Source organism: Panthera pardus, unplaced genomic scaffold (assembly GCF_024362965.1).
Source record: "Panthera pardus isolate Hobbes unplaced genomic scaffold, ASM2436296v1 HiC_scaffold_20, whole genome shotgun sequence".
Classification (NCBI taxonomy): domain Eukaryota; kingdom Metazoa; phylum Chordata; class Mammalia; order Carnivora; family Felidae; genus Panthera; species Panthera pardus.
Window position 1 is genome coordinate 8,456,319 of NW_026526766.1, and position 21,624 is coordinate 8,477,942.

Consider the following 21,624-nt stretch of genomic DNA (forward strand, 5'->3'; position numbering starts at 1 on the left):
GGGTGGGGATGCTCAGGGAGCTTGTGGGGGTGGGGATGCTCCGGGGAGGAGGGGACCCCCGGCAGCCTCATCTGGGCTGACAATCAGAGAAAAAGAAAATGCTGTACAAGTCGTCCCTACACCGCAGAAGCATATTTGTTCAAGGAATCCATACATTGGTTTCTCAGACTTTCCCCCAGTGAATCTGTTCCTGCAGAGCTAAGGGAGAGAAGCTTGAAGTGGCCTGCTCCAAGGGGACAGTTCCTTTGAAGTGAAATGCTTTATCCTATAAAGCTTTAGACAGCTTGCATCCTGCTCCCGCATGTGCCTGAGTATATTTTGATAGAAGAGTGGTTTATATTACTTAGCGGTGAAATTTTGTAAAATGCACCCCCCACCCCCCTCGCTGCAACATCTTCAAGTCAAAATAGACCCTGTAGGGGTCAGCTGTGTGTTCCACGCACACCTTATTCCATCCAAAACAGCGACACGTTTGGGTGAGTCACCAGGACAGGTGACCTTGGTGTTTGGAGGCACAGCCAGGTATTTTCGCATCTTCGTATGAAATGAAGAACGCCCATGTAAACACTGTCACACACACATACATGTGTGGGACGTCTGAACTGGAAGGACAGCAGAGACCATCTGCCCCAGGGCTTTTCTTGCTTCCAGAAGCCCTCTCAGGTTCCCTGAACAGGTTGGCATGAGATGGTAGGAGGCCAGACTCCAGACTTGTTATCTTGAGAGACACTTTTCAGACAACTCAGTTCCCAACTTAACTCTATTCCTTGTTGGGCTTCTAACGAACTTTGATTCAGAAAGACAGATTGAAGGGCACCCGAATGGTGCAGTCTGTTGAGGGGCCGACTCTTGATCTCGGCTCAGGTCAGGATCTCACGGTTTGTGGGTTCGAGCCCCACATCTGCCATCACCGCAGACCCTGCTTGGGATTCTCTCTCCCTATCTCTCTCTCTGCCCCTCCCCTGCTCATGTTTGTTCTCTCTGTCTCTTCCTCTCTCTCTCTCTCTCTCTCTCTCTCTCTCTCTGTCTCTCTCTCTCAAAATAAATAAACTTAACAAAAAAGACAGATTGACAGAATGGCCAAATCCACAGGTTTGAAGCCTGGCTCTCCAACTGTCTTCTGTGTGATGCTGGGCATGTCCTTTAACCTCCCTGTGCTGACTTTATCAAGTTACTGTATAGACTTAGTGAGGGAATATATATAAAGCTCTTGGGACATTGCCATGGCAATGACCTAAACTGAGCTACCCTTACCTTAAAAGGATTCCATGAGTTGAAAACTCTGCAAACCAACTATCAACCTAAGTCCCCAGTGCAATCCATGCAATATGGCCCCAGAACGTAACTGACTTTTAACTCTTCTCCCGTCCCACAGGGTAACTGTTTGGCTGTCGACAGCCCCAACTGAGCCTCTGACTCATTGGTATCAGGTGCGGTGCCTTCTCCACACTCCCCTCTTTGCCAAAGAAGGAGAGACCCTCTCAGGGAAAGTGCTGTTGGTAGCCAACAGACGGTAAGCTGGGAAGTAGACTACTGACTACTGGGCACGGGGGTGCGAGAGGTGGGAGCGTTTTCAGCACCTCGAAATGGGCAGCAGGCTTTACAAAAGCCCAGCTCACTCTGCTACCAAGACAGCAAACATCTTCCTTGCGATGAGGGCCACAGGGATGGGGAGCTTGGGGTGACTCAAGGGCAGCGGGGGTTCTCCACCTGACCACGGAGGTGGTCGGAGTGCTTGCCAAACGCTTGAATTATCAAGTGCTTGAAATCCCACATCAGCTCCTGACCTTCCTTGCATCCAGCCACATGCCCTCAAATTTAGTACAATACCATCGATTTGTTCCCCAGGGGACAGGCACAGCAGGGCGATGTGTGGTGTGGGCACAGCAGGACTGGCTGTGTCCCTCTGGTAATGGATTTCACGAGGCCTCTCCTCTGCAGTGATGACTTTGATTTATCTCATTTTTAAGATGCTCTATTTTCTTTCACCTTGTTGGAGTTTCTCCAGAGTGAATCAGGGGAGAAAGGAATAGCGGAGCAGTTCAAGGACTCTCAGGATATTAAGGGTACTCAGAGATCATCTCACTCAACTTCCTTCTCTCCCTACCTCCCACCTCTTCTCGGACCTGCACTTGAACACTCCTGTTTTGGAGAGCTCATCCCCTTACAAATCAACCCTTCCATTTTTTTTTAGTGTTTATTTATTTTTGAGAGAGAGACAGAGCATGAGCAGAGGAGGGGCAGAGAGAGAGGGAGACGCAGAATCCCAAGCAGGCTCTAGACTCCGAGCTGTCAGCACAGAGCCCCGTGTGAGGCTCGAACTCACGAACCGTGAGATCAGGACCTGAGCCGAGGTTGGACACTTAACCAGCTGAGCCGCCAGGTGCCCCAACCCTTCCATTTTCAAAGTCTCTATTTCTTTCATTACAAAAACCTAACACGCTCACATCTAAATTCAAAACTACAAAAGTGTCTGGAGTCCACACTCGCTGCCACCCCTCACCCACTCCCCAGATGGACCCCTTGGTCCATATGCTTCCAGGTGATTTTTCTGTGCATGTACTAATAACATCATTGTGGGGTTTTTATTGTTGTTTTACAAGAAGATTCAACTAGCCATCTCCCACTTAAGTTTTCACTTAGCATTAAGTCCTGAATCTGTGCACATAGATCTGCTTTTTTATTTTAATCGATGCATAATAGTGGAGGGCAAAGGTGTATTGCATGTCTTTTTAAAAATCACTGACAGAGGGGCATCTCCATGGCTCAGTTGGGTAAGCATCTGACTCTTGGTTTCAGCTCAGGTCATGATCTCATCGTTCGTGGGTTTGAGCCCCTCACTGGGCTCTGTGCTGACAGCACAGAGCCTGCTTCGGATTCTCTCCCTCTTTCTTTCTCTCCTCCTCCCCTGCTCGCTCATGCTGCCTCTCTCTCTCAAAATAAATAAATAAACTTAAAAAAACATTTTTTTAAAAAACTGCTGATGGGTTGATACTTGGGTTGCTTCCCACGTTTCCCCCTTTTTTTGGCCACTGTGAAAAACTCTGCCCTAAATACCCTTGAACATAAAGCTTGCACAGGGACAAGAATATTTCTACATGAGATCCCTAGAAATGGAGATGTTAGATCAAAGGGTATGTACCTGTGACACTCTGATAAATACTACCTTTTGTGTATTTTATGTATTTGTACCTTTATGTGCAACCTCAATGGTTGCACCAATGTCCACTCACGGTGATGGACGGCCATGGACGGCCAGGCTCATTTCTGCACTTCTTTCCCTACACTGCCTGTGATTGGTCTCTGTGGCTTTTGCCAGTAGTGATGTGTGTGCACATGTGAGGGAAGGGAGAGAGAGAACGTTAAGCAGGCTTCTCACCCAGCCCAGAGCCTGATGCAGGGCTTGACCACACACGCAGGTCTAGGATCGTGACTTGAGCCAAAGTCAAGAGTCAGACGCTCAACTACCCAGGTGCCCCTACAAATACAATTTTTATTTTATTTTATTTTATTTTATTTATTTTATTTTATTTTATTTTATTTTATTTTATTTTATTTTATTTTAATGTTTTTTATTTTTGAGAAAGACAGAGACAGAATGTGGGTGGGTTAGGGGCAGAGAGAGGGAGACACAGAATCCGAAGCAGGCTCCAGGCTCCGAGCTGTCAGCGCAGAGCCCGACACGGGGCCTGAACTCAGGAAGTGTGAGATCATGACCTGAGCCGAAGCCGGTCGCTCAACTGACTGAACCACCCAGGCACCCCTCCAAATATAATTTTTAAAAGTTGCATCTGGTTGTTTTGGTTTATATTTGTTTAATTACTAATAGGGGTAAATAACTTTTCATATGGTCTTTGGTTATTGATGTCTTGTACTTCAAACATCTCTGATCATTAAAAAATCATTCTTGCTGTTGATCCTACAAGTACTTCCTAGTAAGTCTACTCATTGACCTTACTTTCACTTCTGAGTCTGTTCCAGGCTCCAAATGGCAGTTGTTGAAATATTTGGAGAGCTCTACCAAAATCCTGCCAGTCTTCCTGGCTGGCTATAGGCTAACATCCTGTAAGAGTGATTTTTAAATTGTTGGAGGTTCTAAGCCCGCCCCTCTGGAGAGTTGGTGGGACTTTTCTGGAAAGTAATTTACAAGAAGGGAGTTCCTGTGGCGGGAGAGACATGACCATCTTCGGGCGGTCTGTTTTCCTCGACTCCCATTCTCTCTCCTTCTGTGCCGCTGCAGAGTCATCCTGCTTCCTGCCAACATGGCTCCTCTTCTGCTTGTTTCTGTGGTTCTACCATATTGCAGTTTTAGGCACGTCTTGCCCACCCCAGTGCCTGCACAAGACATTACACATGAGGAATAAAGCTTTTGCATTTCAGAAAATGCTCCTCATTCTCAGCTTGGGTGTTTTGAGGAGCACTCTCTGAGATGCGCCCCCCTCTGGGCTCTCTTGCTTCTCTTGGCACTTCTGTGCTTTTTCCCATGTGCCTTACAGCCAATGCCAAGTGCTTCTGTAGCCCTTATACATGAGGTAGAGACTGCAGATTCTATCTTTCTCCCAGTTTTACAGAAAATGAGGTCCCTGGTCTGCAGTGTCTTTCTCTTCTGCTTGTTTAGGGGATGGTTTCCAGGAGGCAAAGTTGGGAAATGCTGATTTATTCCGCGTTCATCCTGGAAGTCACCACTTTCTTCCTCAATCCTCATAAACCATCTATTTAATGACGAGTTCTAAAGAAAAAAAATTACTAAGGAGCAGTAGCCAACATCAGCTTGGAGTTGGGACTTGCCTTTTCTTCTTAACATTCTTTTGCTTTCAGATATTTATATTTGAAGGTATCTTAGGGTATCATTAGGTGGGTGGATTTAAATCATCTTATTTTCCTATTACTTTTTTCTTTCTTTTAAACAAAACCTTTTTTTTTTAATGTTTATTTATTTTTGAGGAAAGAGACAGAGCAGAAGCAGGGGAGGGGCAGAGAGAGGGGGAGACACAGAATCTGAAGCAGGCTTCAGGCTCTGAGCTGTCAGCACAGAGCCCGATGCGGGGTTTGAACTTGTGAACCATGAGATCATGACCTGAGCTGAAGTTGGACACTCAACTGACTGAGCCACCCAGGCGCCCCTCCATTATTTTTTTCTAACATATCTTGGGTTTCATCCTTCTCAGTCATATTTTTTGACCCTCCTCTCCTTTATTCCCCTGATGGGTAAGAAAGAAGCAAACCATTTACCTCATACACCTGTGTCATGAGTCGCGGGTTCCTCCAGCCTTCCATACCTTTCTTAAAGCACCAATGTTGTATCACCGTTATTTGCCTATGTGTGAACTTCCCAAAAAGAAGGCCCGAGTCTCATTCTATGGTGTATCCCTCCTGACTTAATTCATTTCAGAGATTCGGCAGTGATGTGGAAGGACCACCTGAATGAAGAAGTCATGTCAGGATCCTCCTTTTAGTAAGAATTTAGTCTGGCTCAGTTGAAAGAAGACGCTAAGAGATTATGGACACATGATACTTAGCAGCAGGAAGAAAGGGAGGAAGGCGGAAGGAAGATTTTTTTTTTAATATATTAAAAAAGATTTTTTTTAACGTGTATTCATTTCCTGAGAGAGACAGAGCACGAGCAGGGGATGGGCAGAGAGAGAGGGAGACACAGAATCCAAAGCAGTTTCCAGGCTCGGAGTTGTCAGCACGGAGCCCGACGTAGGGCTTGAATTCATGAACCGCAAGATCGTGACCTGAGCTGAAGTCGGAGGCTTAACCAACTGAACCACCCAGGTGCCCCTTTAATATTTTTTAAATGTGATTTTTTAAAGTTTATTTATTATGAGAGAGAAAGCATTAGTGGGAGTGGAACAGAGAGAGAGGAGGGAGAGAGAATCCCAAGCAGTCTTCACATCATCAGTGCCAAGCATGATGCAGGGCTTGAACCCAGAAACTCTGAGGTCATGACCTGAGACATGACCAGGCTTTGGCAAATGTTAAAGGAGAGAACATAGTATAGTCATCAGCACACAGTAGGTCCACAGAAAATCTTAGTTCCGTTTTTTCCCGCCTTCTTCTCTTCCTTACTCTCATTTTTGCTTTAAAATTATTACTTTCTTTGGCATTTTCTCCAAACTCAGCACTTCCTTAATGTCAGTGCTTTGATGTTCTTTTCAGTCAGGTGCTGCTGGTTTGTCCTGCCTTTGGATAGGATCTCCCCCTTCCTTATTGTCAAATATTCTTTTAAACTCTGGCCTCCCGGGAGAACTGCCCCCCCCCCCCGCCCCCCGGGGTAGGCCACACTGGCGTGACAATGGCTGCCCTTTTCTTCCCAGCCAGGACCCCTTGGGATCGTATTGTTAGCGTTTTATTTTCCACATACTTCCATCATTCTTCGGCTGTCATTCATATTATTGCTGTGGACAGTAAAACAGAACTTATGTTTTTTATGAACTTTATGAAATGTATACCCCTCAAGTGCACAGAAGCTGGTGTCCATGAAGTTTTCTGATCGTGTGCACCTCGGAGTAAAGACATTTTGTATATGCGTCCCCCGATTATAGACTAGCATTTATCTTATAATTCTGTGAATGTACTACAGTAATAATAGAAAGTATAAAGTGGAGTGCTCAATATAGAGATATATATACTATATACTATTTATATAGTATTTATATATATACACACACATGCATAGACATGTCTCTGTGTATATACACACATAGAAACTTACATGGTGTGTACGTCATAGGACACAAAATTAGAAATAAAAAGAATGAATGGAAAAAAACAAATATACGTAGGCTGACTTGGGGTCTAGCTCAGCCACTCACCCTGGGCCAAGATTTTTTGGAATATACTTTAAAATTTGGGGATCCCTATGAAGGTCTGCAGTACTCAGGTCTGCCAGGGAATTTGGTTTTCAGAGCGTTCCTTGTGTTATGAAACTGGAAGGAATGCTGACCAAAGAGTTAAAGGTTTGGCAGCTCCAAGTGGCGCTCCCAAAGGTCATCTCTAAACTGCTCTGTTTTGCGCTCAACTTTCCTCAGACCAAATATCTACGGGTCTGGACAGCTGCATCGGCAGGAGCTCTGGGGCGAAACTCTTGTCGATGATCGGGAACAGTGAGGCATTAGCATGCGCGGGCTCAGCTTTAAGGGATGTTTCTTTGTCCTTTGTTACTCAGATTCTTCTGGCTCTGACCAATGTCTCCACCGCCCAGTTGGTATTTACTCAGTGATGTTGTACCACATTGTCTGCGGTGTAATCAGATTCTCACTGAACCGTCCTGCCTTAGCAAAACCCGAGAAAGTAGGTGAGCATAATAGAGAACGAATCCGGCACTTTCCTAGTGACTTCACTAGTGTTCCGTATGTGTTAGGTGAACACGTGTATTCGTTTCCCAGGGCTGAAAATTTTAAAAATCGGGGCACCTGGGTGGCTCAGTCAGTTGAGCATCAGACTCTCGATTTCAGGTCAGGTCACGATCTCGCAATCATGATATCGAGCCCCACAGTGGACTCTGCACTGGTCATGGAGCCTGCTTAAGAGTCTCTCTTTCCCTCTTCCTCTGCCCTTTTCTCTCTATCAAAAAAGAAAGAATTAAAAATCGGAGCTAAGTATTTTCTTCCACCCCCCCGTGTACTCTCTTGGGGCACACTCAAACCCCTCTGAAGAACGCTGGTCCAGGGTCCATTCTACTGAGGTTCTCATTGCTTCCTTCGCCTATCGGTAAACCCTCAGTGACTTGAGTCATTTTTTTTCTTTTTTTTACTTTTTTTTTTTAATTTAAACTTTAGTTAACATACAGTGCAATATTGGTTTCCGGAGTACAATTCGTCGGTGATTCATCACTTACATACAACACGCAGTGCTCATCACAAGTACCTTCCCTAATGCCCGTCACCCATCTAGCCCAGCCCCCCCCCCACCTCCCTCCATCAACCCTCAGTTTGTTCTCTATTGTTAAATCTCTTACGCTTCCAATATCTGTTATTCCAAAAGGAATGTTGGTATGAGAAACAATGATATTTTTTATGTTTTTTTGTTTTTTTTTTAAATTTATTTAGTGTTATTTTTAAATATAATTTATTGTCAAAGTGGCTACCACACAGTGTGTAAAGTGTGCTCTTGGTTTTTGGGGTAGATGGTTTTGCACTCAATTCTTGAACTAAAGGATGTCCCCTCTTAGGTCATTTGTTCCATCTCTGTAGATTTAAAAAAATTTTTTTGTTTATTCATTTTTTGAGAGAGAGAAGGAGACAGAGTGCCAGCAGGGGAGGGGTAGAGAGAGAGGAAGACACAGCATCCGAAGCAGGTGCCAGGCTCTGAGCCATCACCGCAGAGCCCGATGTGGGGCTCAAACCCACGAACTGTGAGATCATGACCTGAGCGGAGATCAAGAGACAGACACTTGACCCACTGAGCCACCCAAGCGCCTTCCTATGTAGCATTCTGGAAAGAGCCTTGCTGAACAACACCCTAGAGCAGGAACTTCCTGTCTGTTCTTCCAGACCCCAGCTGGAACCATTCAGTTCTCTGTTGTGTCATATGCGCATCCATGGACACACACATTTGCTCAGACCTCGGGGTACTCTGTTTCTGCGTTAAGTCTTACGTTCATTGCTTTAAATATTGTTAAGAAGGTGTCTCTCATTTGGGAAAATAAGTAAGTGTGTCCCTCCCTGATTTCTCAGCCTTTTTATGATTCCAGCAAGGGCCGCCCTTATTCCTAAGGAGCTCACTGTCTCAGTATCTCGCTTTCCTTGTGTCTCCCTTCAAGTATCACAAACGCAGTGAACTCCTCCTCGATGTATCATGAAGGGAACATTTTATAACGAAATAATTCGGAGTCAGTTACATGAGTTGAAATACAATCAAAAGACATTGATTTTTTGTTTTTTAATCTATGCCCATCTTTCCCTCTTACTTTGTTTGGCCCTGATAAAAATCTGGAACTTGAGGTACAGGCTTCACAGGATGTGACATTATACATCAGCCTGCCCAGGCCACTATTGGTGACAACAGGGTGAGAGGCATTTGTAACACTCAGCAATTTCTGGAATTTGACACAGAAGCCAGACCATCAAGGAAATTCCAGTTAAAGTAATCAATGATATGTTAACCCCAGACATTTAAAATATTAAGGATTGGAAGATATGTAATGAAATTAGCACTTTTATACTTTGTAGGTGAGGAAGTAGTTTAGTCCACTTTCTGGAAGATGTTTTAGCAATAGGTGCTGGGAACCTTAAATATTTATGTGCTTTAGCCTGGCGAGTCTAACACTGAGAATTATTCCAGGCAAATAATCGCCAATAGGACATAAAGATGTACTACAAGAATGTCCTCTGCTGCAGAATATCTGTCGTCAAATTAGGCTTTTGTTACTAAAAGCAATAATATGTTATAACATGTTTGTAATACGTTATAAAAATGTAAATATTTGATCATGGGGCATCATTAATTATTCTGTGTAACGCCCGTTAGTGCCACTGAAAAATATGTTGTCAAGAATTATAGGATAAATGCTTGTTTATGTTAAATCAAACTAGGAGATATGAAGGAATATTTAAGATCGTTGTATTAAAAATTCACATTTATGAAAACCATAGAAGGAAAAAATACACAGGAAAATACTCTATAGGGTTAGCTGGAAGATTCTTTGTCTAGTGACATCATGAATTCTTTTATTTAATTTCTCTTTTTCCTTATTTTTCAGTTATTCTACAGTGAATAGGTAGCACTTTATAATCCAAAGAAATACATGTGTTGTTGAATACATACGACTAATAAAAATCCCACAAACATAGGTCCTTCAGATTAGCCATCAAAGATATGTCATATGACTTGTTCTTATCAGCCAATTCCCACTGGAATTATATAAGCCTTCATCTGGGGCCTCTGAAAATCAGTCACATTTATTGACTGTTTTATGTCAGTTTAAGACTTTAACGTGTCCAGTCTCTGCACGAGTAAGATTATTTTGGTTACTTCGGTGGGTGACCCATAAAGTGCCTCTATTAATTAAAGCCATTTCTGTCCTTGGCTGTTGATGAAACCAGAAATACCATTAACTTTGTAATTTTTAGCTCAAGAGATTACAACTGCCAAACTCTTCTAACAAATAAACAAGGCCTTCTGTTGCCTCTGCTAATGTTGGTAGCATCCCCATAAACACACACGACCGTAGACGAGATGCCAACCCCACACTCTTAAAACCCTCGTGAAGTAAGTAGGTATGTGTACAAGGTGCCTTCAGTGTGTGTGAAGAGGTGACCGGTCTCGTAAAATGATGGAGTTGTTTTGTTTTTTTGTTTTGTTTTCTGCCATACAGACAGAGCTATGACATTCATATCGTGGCGCTGGTAAACCAGACAGGCTTCAGATCTGGGAACATCCTCGATCTAAAGAATCCTTTCTTTAGGTAAGAAATGCTCTCAGCCGTGTCCCAGCCATGTGTATAAAATCTCAGTGGACCATATGACCGCGTAAAGAGGTTCAGAATAATTCCACCTTTCCTAAGAGGAGAAGAGGCATCTACCCTTCCTCCTTAAGGAGACTTAGATCCTATGATGGAGTTGAGTGTTCTAGTTCCATTAAATGGAATTCAATATGTAACAACCTGATCTTGAAACCACAAAGAGTCCTACAAAGTGAATTCTCGTTCCAGCTGAGCTATAATGAGCTGTGTGACCTTGGGCAAAGTCGCTTCCTTCTGGTATTTGGTTTTCTCATCTGCACGATGTGGAGTTTAAATATGGGCTCCTCTGACCTTCATTCACTAACAGATGGTTTTGTGCCGCATTTATTCCACTACACCTGAAACATGAAGTCCATTTAAAGTAAGTTTGTGAGATATTTTTGAGATCACGTAAGTCAGGACAAACCCCTCTTTAGAAGCCATGCAGGTTTTGTCTGATGTAAAAACTTGCCACAGTGAGAGGGATATGACGGATGTTTCTGGAAGAACCCCTCGTCTCTTACACCTCATCCATATGAGCCCGTTAAAAATCCACACGTGGGGGGCGCCTGGGTGACTCAGTCGGTGAAGCGTCCGACTTCAGCTCAGGTCATGATCTCATGGTTCGTGAGTTCAAGCCCCACATCGGGCTCTGTGCTGACACTTCAGAGCCTGGAGCCTGCTTCCGATTCGGTGTCTCCCTCTCTCTCTGCCCCTCCCCTGCTCACGCTCTGTCTCTCTCTCACAAAATGAATAAGCATTTAAAAAATTTTTTTAATCCACACATGAAATCCACCCCAGAATTAAAACCACTGGGCACTGTCACTCTTGACTTCCCTACCAAAAAAACAAAAAAAAAGACTTTTCCTTCATACTATAAAGTCTCCCAAGGCTTTGTATTCAAAGCATCATGTCTCTGTAGTATTGAAAAGCATAAAGAGAAGAATAAACACGGGAAACCAAACCAAAAGTTCTTCGGCAGAGATGAGAAAATGAAATCGTGACCTTGAAGCACGGGAGGCCAAACATAGGCAAGGCTTCTCTTGTTTATGCTGTGTGTGAGTTGCCACGCATCGTATGAATCTTAAACTGATAGCCATTTAGGGATATGGGTGCCGTCTTTAACTTTGAGGGAAAAGGGGAGTTCTCCCTCCCATCCCTGTACAAAATCCTGTCACTAAAGTCGAGGGCACAGATTGTGGCCTCAGAGCATGCAGACTATTCACTAGCACAATTTGACCTGCCTAGGCCTCAGTCTTCTCCTCTGTGAAATGGGATTAACAACACATGCCTCACTGGGAGATTGCAGGGATGCCCATCACATGTCCAAGCACTAAGCAGTTCCTGTTACTGGTGGTCAGTAATCGCCAGTTTGCTGTCTTTCTCCCTTTTCTTACTGGTCTCTGTGCTCCTCCTCTCTCAGTATGTAAATAGATGATGGTCTTGCACTTCATTCCAAAGAGAACCATTTGGATTTGGGGATAGAAAGTGAATTTTTGTAGGGTTTTAGAAAACCCCCCTTTTGAGTGCAAGAACCATGCAAACCAGTAACTTGAGTCCTGCTTCCACTTTGTCTTAGGACAAGATTCTAAGCAGGACACAGACAGGGCCTGGGCCTTGGCCTTGGCCAGCCCCTGCTTTGTATGAAGACACAAACACAGTGGCCATAAGGTCACAGGGAGGACCGGTCAAGGTTGAGCGACTCGCAAGATGGCCACAGCACTGTCAAAACAGACACACTGTGGGGTGAGGGTGTGGGGGCAGCGGATGCCTTTCCTTTTCCCTTCTCTCAGTACCAAGTCTGACTGATGTATTTAATTAATTAATTAATTAAGCAGATAAGGCTGCTTAAAAATGTGACTCCCCTGGACACTTCACATCTTATTTACACTTCTTCACCAACCTTTTCCTAATGTCTAGCACAATCGTGACGATGGGTGCTAAACGACCGAATCTTTGAAGGGCACTTCGCATCGGGTGCATGAACAGTTAAATGTTCAGCTGTGGTGATACCCTTCTTCGGGTCCCCCACAGTCACAGCACCTGAGAAGCAGCACAGGAGCATGTGTGTGCGTGTGTGTGTGTGTGTGTGTGTGTGTGTGTGTGTTGGGGAAGTGGCATTACCCAGAGAAATTATTGGTGACTTAGAGGTAATTATTGGTAATTTCTTTATCAAAATGAGTAACTTTCCATTTTTTTATTCTACCCATTTTTAGGGCACGATAGATTTACACACAGGAACAAAAAATTCATTTTTGGGCTTGGGCTGATACCTGGTACCATCTAAAAACATCTAATGGGGCATGCCAAAAACATCTAAGGATCGACAGGTTAATTACTGAAACCTTGAATAGCCACCATTAAATGTGATGTGCAGGTTTCTGTCTTTCCTTAGGCAGGCTAGGGAGACTTTGATTTTAGCTATTATTTTAAAGTAATTTGAAAATAAAAGAAGGGCTAACAAATGTTGCTAAAAGTGAGCAAAGGGACAGAACTGCTTCATCGGCAAGGGAAAGCTCTCCAGTAACCCGGCAGAGTCTCCAAGGACTGTGAGGCCAGTCCTTCATCACTCGGGTCCCACACAGTCTGTCCCCAGATCTGGCTGGCGGGGCGACCAGGCAGTGTCTGCCTCCAGGAAGCTTGTGTTGTAGTAGGAGGGAGGGCAGGGCCTTAAACAGCTAACTGCATAATTATGTCATCATACTTGCAATGCGTGATGAGTAGGAGGGGTAGAGGGTGCCAAGAGAGCATTGATGGGGAGACCTAGAGCAGAATGAATCCATAAAACCCACCACTGGTACCCCTCACCCAGCAATAGCTGGAGAACCCTTCGTACATGGTGGCAAAGTTTATTTATTTTGAGAGAGAGAGAAAGAGAGACAGAGAGAGAGAGAGAGAGAGAACAAGCTGAGGAAGGGCAGAGAGAGGGAGAGACAGAATCCCAAGCAGGTTCCGCCCCATCAGCATGGAGCCCTATGTAAGGCTCGAACTCACACACTGCGAGATCATGACCTGAGCAGAGCCCAGGAATCGGATACTTAACCGACTGTGCCACTCAGGTGCCCCAAACGTGCCCACCTCCAAGAAGCCTTCCAAGGCCAAGGCTGGCTTAGATGTCCCTCCCAGAGCGCTCAGCTCTCTGCAGACACCACTTTGGGGGCATGTGTCTCAATTACTGGGTTTTTTGTCCGCAACCCCTCCTACCTTGAGCACAGCATCTTGCCTTCTGCTGTTTGTAACATGGTGTTGACACAGCAGGTGCTGGGTGAACGTCTGATGGGTGGGTGGATGAACATGGCCCCATGGCGCTCCTGAATGGCCCCAGAGTTTCTAACCATGGGGCTCTGGAGCCAAAACCATGTCTTATTTCGTGCTGCCGCCATAAGCCAGGGCTCTGTCCCCTTCACAGCCTCTCCCAAACCACGTGGTCCTTCTCTCCTCCTCCCAAACACAGATTCCTTCAGTTTCCCCAACTGCACTATCATTTTCCTTCTTGCTTTTCTCCATTGAATTTATTAAGTAATTATCATGCACCAGGAGATGTTCTCATTGCTAGGGTATAACAGAGAATGATGGGGGTATGAATTCCCTGGTCTCATGGTTCCTGAAAGTCTCAACGATTGGTGGGTCTCCTGAAAGACATCCAGGAAGTAAACAAGTGAGATAATCTCAAATACCGGTAGTTTTCCCCAAAAAAGATAAATAGAGTAATAGCTACCTGATCTCAACACTCAGGATAAACCTATGGTAATCCAGGCGGTGTATGCTGAAAAATGACCCATGTAGGTGAATGGAATGAATAGAGGTCAGAAACGGACTCGCACATATACAGCCAATGTGATTTTTGATGTAGTTGCAAAAGCAATTACACGGAGAGGTGATGGTCTTCCAGAAGTGGCACAGGAATGATTGGATATCAATATGCAATAAAATTAGTGGCCTTCAACCCATATCTCACACCGTCTAAAAAAATTACCTCAAAAGAGATCATGGACTGAACCATAAAATCTAAAAAATATGAAACTTGGAGAATAAAACATAGAAGGAAACCTTCATGATCTTGGGTTAGACAGACGTGTCTTACATATGACACAGTTCCTAAAAAGGGAAAAATGATAAATTGTCCTTTATCAAAATGAAAAACCTATCTTTGAAAGACGATGAAGAGATGCGTTATAAACTAGGTGAAGATATTTGGAAATCACTTATCTGGGGGAAAAAATCATATGCCGAATATAAAAAGAATGTATGCTAAATACTCTCAAAAAAGCCTAGTAATGGGAAAACATTTTTGGTAAGGGCCAAAGATGTGCGCGGACCCTCCATCAAAAAAAAAGATACAATCGCCAAGAAGCACATGAGAAGATGTTCAGCATCATTAGTCAGCAGAGAACTGACAACCAGAACCATCGTGGCAGTTCCATTAGATACATACACCTATTTGAACGGCTAAAATAAAAATTCTGACAATACCAAATGCCGGTGAAGATCTGGACTGAGAATTCTCCCTCATGGTTGGTAGGAATACAAAATGGTACAGACAATTTAGAGAATAGTTTGACACTTCCTTAGATGGTTAAAAAAAATCCGCTTACCACATGACCCAGCCATCTCACTGCAAGGTATTTATATGAGAGAGATGAAAACTCTATCTGAATGTTTATGGCAATTTTATTTGTAATCACCAAAACTGGAAACAAGAATGCCTTGCAAGTGGAGAATGAATAAACTATGATCCGTGATTTTCAGTAAGGACAAGGAAAGACCTCCTGATATGTACAATAATACAGATGAGTCTCAAATAAATTGAGCTACAGAAAGTGAAAGCAATCAGACTGCGAAGGCTACATAATATATGATTCCATTTCTATGACATTCTGGAAAAAGCAACACTCCAGATACAGAGAACAGCTCTGAGCTGGCCTTGGGGAAGGTTTGGCTGTAAAGAGATATGGCAACACTTGGGGGCGATGGAACTTTCTAGATCTTGATTATAGCACTGGTAGTACATGTATGTATGCGTTTGTCAAAGTTTGCAGAACTACAGTAAAAGGGGTGAATTTTACTGTATGTAATTTTTTTCTCAATTACATGAAAACTTACCAAAAAAAACCAAAAACAAAAACAACCCACCAACATTACATAAAGGGATAGCAGAAAACAAATAGAACATTCTGCTAGACAGTGGGAAGGCCAGGGATGGGAGATGGGTGGTGTTTACACCGAGTAGTCTGGGAGGCCTCTCGGAAGAGGTGGCGACGAGTGGTGACTTAAGGTCAGGAAGGGAGTGGCGTGGACAGGTGTGCGAGCTGAGCCACCATCGACAAGAGCCCAGGAAAGGGCAAAGGCCTGTGGCGAAACAAGCCTGTTGAAACAGCAAGAAGAGAGAGAAATAAGTCGGTGCTTAGCCTTTGCTGTCAACCTATAAAAAAAGAAAAAGTTCTTCCAGTGAACAAAAATCTGGATCATCATCTCAGATCTGAATTTAGGCTATGCATAATCAAACTTACTAAATATAGTGGGTAAATATAGATCTAAGGCTGCCCATAATAAAAACTCCAGGAAGGGCATGGGAGTGGAAAGGAGGAGGGGCGGGGGACCAGGAGGGAGGGAGGGGACAGGAACACAAAACTAGCTTTCCTGTGCCTTTGGATGGAGGTGGGACTGACTTACTCTGTATCATAGAAATCACCTTCTCTGTTTTAGGTTTGCTTAGAAGATAGTCCCAAGCCAGTCACTAAGTCAAATGAAGGCCTGAGAAGCCCCTCGCCATCCAGGTTCAGATTTCACGTTCCAAACTTGCACTCTGCATTTTACAAGGATGATTAGGTTTATTTAAATTCTTTTTTTTTTTTTTTTTTTTTTTTTTTTTTGCCCCCTAACTCTAAAATGTGCCTCCTAGTTTTATTGACAAGTCGGTTTCTTGGTGCTTCTTAGACTGGCTCTTTACAGCTTTCTGCATGTGAGCTGAACAAATATTTTTTTTGTTTTCAATGTGTGATTTCTCTGTATCATTATCTCGGTAAAGCCAACAGCATTGCTTTCGTTTTTGACGTATTTAAAAATGGGAATTTAACAAACCCCTACCTCATGTTTATATGAATGCGTATGTATGACATAACCTAAGAGCATGTGAGGAGTGATCTTCGATTGACCATTTTAAGCTGTTCTCGCCAATATTTTCAGCACATCAGCAGCTCATCTCCAGCTCAGCCACGCGTGAAAGAATTTCTGCCTTATTCATGTAGTGGAATAATACGATGTCAGGAATGCGCTTCATCGGCAATATCTGATGACTCTGTGTGCAGTTAAGAAAATAAAGATGGAATCTTTGTCAGCTCTCTTAGGTTTGCAATAAAAACGTACAGTGTGAGATACCATGGAGGCCTCTCCTTTACTTGAAGACTTTGTTATATGTCACGTGTCAAATGGTGATAAAAAGATGATCTTTGCGAAGAGCAGGTTCTCCCCTGACCCCGACAGCTCTTATAAAAATGGAGGTCACGTCAGCACACGAGCTAATGGAGCCCCCGGCAGCCCGCTCACTGTGGAGGGGCAGGGAGCTGGAATGAACTGGAAGTACCCGTATCCTCCCCAGCCAGCCAGTCACCCACGGCTGCGAGCCTTCCACCCGGCCGCTTTGGCTCCTTCTGGCCGCTCTGTTTCTAACAGTCTTGCCCTTCTATCCAGCCCAACAGTCTTCCTCACATCACTGTGGGGCTCCCTTCCACTGCCCCTTCCCCAGCATGTGTCACTGCCCACCTTCCACGCTCACAAAAAGGATGCTTTCCCACCCCAACACCTCTCCTGTCCCTCCCTTGGTCTAACCCTTTCTTGCAGCTCTGTGTGACCCTGGACCCTAAACACACACACACACACACACACACACACACACACACACACACCTTTCTCTTCTATTAACCAACTTCTTTGTGGGTTGGAGTGAGTCTGATTCACTTTTTAATTTCCTGCGATGCCTAAGGGCACACCCATGCATCAAAGGTGCTCAATACATGTACATTGATTAGGTACATAAATTTATCCTGAAGTTGAGAGTCATTGTAATTGTGGAGTCAGGCCCGACGACCTTGTAATTGCCTTTCAAGCAGAATAGGCAGAAACCGGTAAACCCTCCATCACAGAAAGCACTAAATTGCTGGTGCCACCTGTCCCACCCACACCCAGGGCAGGCATCCCTGACTGACCCCAGCACTCTTGCCCGCCCAACCAGACAGGCCCTCACAGTCCTCCTCAGCCCACACTCTAGGAAGATATTATCAGTCTCTGCAAGAGGGCACAAGAGCTAAAAACCATGACTTTTAAGGATGCAGAAAAATGGATAGTATTTCCCAATCTTTCAATGATCCCAAAGATATGTAGTCTGTATGAACTTGTAATTTTGCTGAAGCACAAATTTGATACAGATACACAAAATATATACAGTATGCAGTATATATATAACTGTGGGTGTGGGCGAGTGCCTTTAGTCATTTAGAGAATGCATCTTTCTATAATCAATAACTCTCCTGATGTATTCCTTAAATTTTTTTTTCATCCTTGGGGTGCCTGGGTCCGTTAAGCTTCGAACTTCAGGTCACGATCTCATGGTTCGCGAGTTCAAGCCTGGCATCAGGCTCTGTACTGATGGCTCAGAGCCTGGAGTTTGCTTCAGATTCCGTGTCTCCCTCTCTCTCTACCACCCCTCCCCCACTCATGCTCACTCACTCTCTCAAAAATACACATTAAATTTTTTTTTAAAACATTAAAAATTTTGTTCATTCTTTTTACCTTATATCCGGAAATGTAAATAAGTTCTTAGTTTTGCTTTTTAAAAAATGATGTAATGTAGGGTAGAGTTTATTTTAGTGGGAAAATTTAGTAACTTTACTACTTATTCCTGTCCTCCGATCTATAGGGTTATTAAGATTCAAAGGAGATTGCTTAAGTGTCAATGTATTGTGTCCTGTGGGGAAATCACATTGCCATAGTGTCTGCAGCTTTGAAAGTGATCTCAAAGTGTGTCCGCTGTGAATATCAAGAGTAGATTGTGGATCTGGGGAAATCTTGGAAATCTCAGTCTTTCCTGACGCCATCCCATCATAAGATAAGGCCAGAACCACATTGTTGGCAGGAACTGGTGTCAGGAGCTGCTCTGAGATAGCCCACAGCCAGCACACCTGTGGGACCTGGAAGTCACACTACTTGAGGAACTCCAGGACATATACCAGGAAGTCAACTTTGATGCCATTAACACAGCGCTCTGACTGAAAACACCCTGCACAATAAATGTATCATATCTCCTTACAAGAAGTCCAGAGGGAGAGTGGATTCAAGAACCGATGACAGTATCTCGGTGATTTCATCAAAGACTGAGGCTCTTCCTTCTTCCTAGGCCAGCCCCCCTCAAAGGCACAAGGACGTGAAGCAAGTTACAGGAGTCACGTCCAGACACAAGGACATCCAGAGTCACGAAAGAGACGATCGCTTCTGGCATCTCCTCTCAAAATAATGATTATGATAGTTAACACAACACTTAGTACGTAGCAGATACTTTTCTAAGTGCTTTACAGATATTAACTAAATTTTGTCCTTATCACAACCCCATTAAGTGTGTATTATCCTTAACCCCATTTAACAGATGAGGAAATGGCAGTAAATAAGGTGAAGTAACTTTCCTAGTGACGTACAGCTAGTAACTTCAGTCCACTTCAGGGACCGTGCCCTTAACCCCAAAGTTATCTCTACTAAGAAAGCCTTTCCAAAAGCAACCCAGAGCCTTGCTTTCATGCTTGATTGGCCAGAACCGAGTCACATGGCCATCTCTAAACCAATCACCGAAGAGAGTCATGAGATTACTGCAAGGAGAGAGAAGCCAATGAAGCTTTATCACTGAGCTAGAGATAGGCTCATCTTTCCCAAGGGACAGAACCTGAAAAAAAGTAGAATGCTAGTCCCAAAGAGAGGAGATGGACATAAATCAAGGAACTGGCATTTCCTGCTCTCAGGTACTGCCTAAAAACAGCCCAGCTTGACTAATTCCATTTCTTCTGCTTTGATAAAGCAAAAAGAGTGGGTTACCGTCGTTAGCCACACGTATATCTCGACCTCCTCTCTTGCTTGTAAGCACTCTAAAAATAACGCATCTTACAAATCTGCCTATTCCCCACAAGGCCTGGCCATAGGGCCTTGCACATAGAAAGTGTTCAAGAAATGTTTGTTCATTGTAATTGGATTTTCATTCTCAAGTCTACTTAATTGAAGAGGTCAACAGTTGGCCATGCTCAAGGCAGGCAGATAATGCATTTTCACATTGATCTAACAATCAAATGAATTCTGAGAAGCTTCCCTTGCCATGCAAAATAGCATAAAATCACACATTAACACAGGTCAGTGCAAAAGCCCAAATTATTAAATTGTTAGTGTCTTGCACTCAGCACCCTTGGAGGTAACATTAATGTCACACTTTTATTATGACTTGACATTTCCACTATATTTCAAGGAACACATCAGAGAATCGTAAGAGAGCAGGCTACATAATTTGCACAGCCCTATGCAAACAGAAGATGCAGACACCGGTCCGGGTAGATAAGTTAATCTCCCATTTCGTGGGCCTCTTGCTCTGACCTTCAGTCGATAGGTGACCCCCAAGAGATTGTAACTTCCCAGGATTGGGAGTGGGTGAGAAGGTCACATGGAGTTGCCCACTGAACTTACTGTGATCAAATCAGCCCACAGCAGAGACTAGCATTGCCTTGCCCTACCTCAAGAAGCAGCAGGATGTGTGCCTGACGTTGACCCTACCTGTACCTGGGCAGAGCAGAATGTAGCAGAACTTGGGCCACCCCCACCTGGTTGCTGCAGTAATCAGGGGCAGGAGCAGAGACATGGGAGGCCAGGCAGAGCCTGAAGTTTGGTGGATGGATGAGCTCTCATCCCAGAGGGGCAGTAGGGAGATGGGACCACCTGTGAGATAAGGCTTCAAGCCCCGGGTGCAGGCTCCAGGGTTCCAGCATATTTCACTTACAAAACACCAATTCAAAGATAAAAGTATTTGTGGATTTCAAGATGATGGCCACAGGGCATTAAGCCCCACACCCTTCTGAGCACAGAACCCCATGAGCCTGCATTGATCACACACCCTGGCCACAGAGGTCAGGTGTGGTACCTTGTTTCAATGGAACATCCATGCGTGGAGAAGGTAGACACAATTTTAAGACATGCTATTATACAAAACCTTCCTGAATGGATGAACTTATCTAATGGAATGGGCGAAGAAGTTGGGCAGTGAAGAGGGTAATTCCTCCCTGTACGACATGTCCCTTTCTGTAGCTCCTTTCCTAAATGTATGCCATGGACACTTGGGACTTTATCCTGCAGATAGGCAACGGGGAGCCTATTTTCCTTTTTTTGATTGGAGGAGTAACATAATCGATGGATCTCTGGTGACTGTGTGGAGTAGGAATTCAGGGAAGAAGAGACACTGGGCATACAAATCAACTAAACTCTAGAAGGACTGTTAATGAAAATGACATTATTAGCACAGGAGCTAAAGGTCTGGGCTCTTTAGTTAGAGCTACCTGGGTTTAAATCCTGGTTGTCCTTCCTAGCTAGACATGGGCCAGTCACACACCTTCTCAGCTTCACTTTCTGTATCTGTTGAAGTAATAGCGGGAGGATTCTTTGTGAGAGTTGAAAGAAATGATTGTATATGAGGGACATGACAGTGCCTGGGTCATTACATGTAGCTCTTAGTATATTATCATAGGAAATGGATTCTTGCTAGTTTCTCGTAGTCTCACATTTATATACTTTCTAAAAGCTCTGTGCTGTCACTTACAAGAAGGAAACGCCCACATGCCTGACCACCGCCATCAGCGAGACTCTCTCCCCTCCGCAACCCATAATTCCTTGGGGCAGAAGGAGTTGCTTTTCCTTCTCCTACTTCGTAATCTTCTGCTCTACCTTTGGGCAGCAGCCTCAAGGTCTAGCTCTCCAATATGGCATAGCATCCTTTCTACAGAAGGAACTCGTGGCAGGGTCCCTCATTTACGAAAGGAATTTAGAAAAACCCACCTTGTGTTAATAGCCTAATTTTAAACACATCATCTCGCTAAAGAAATCACCTCATTCGTGTATCCATCCTTCCATTTATTCACCCTCTCTTGCCCCACATCACA

General features: G+C 44.1%; 1 protein-coding gene across 2 annotated transcripts in view; it reads left to right on the forward strand.

Annotated features, from left to right (window-relative positions):
* PUM3 (pumilio RNA binding family member 3) overlaps nt 1-21,624 on the forward strand; it is a 335,654-nt gene that overhangs the window by 225,888 nt on the left and 88,142 nt on the right. For both annotated transcript variants that reach the window (XM_053907767.1, XM_053907768.1), the window contains 2 exons: nt 1,376-1,513; nt 10,322-10,411. In XM_053907767.1, coding sequence (XP_053763742.1) covers nt 1,376-1,513; nt 10,322-10,411 — 228 coding nt within the window. The remainder of the gene's footprint in view (nt 1-1,375; nt 1,514-10,321; nt 10,412-21,624) is intronic.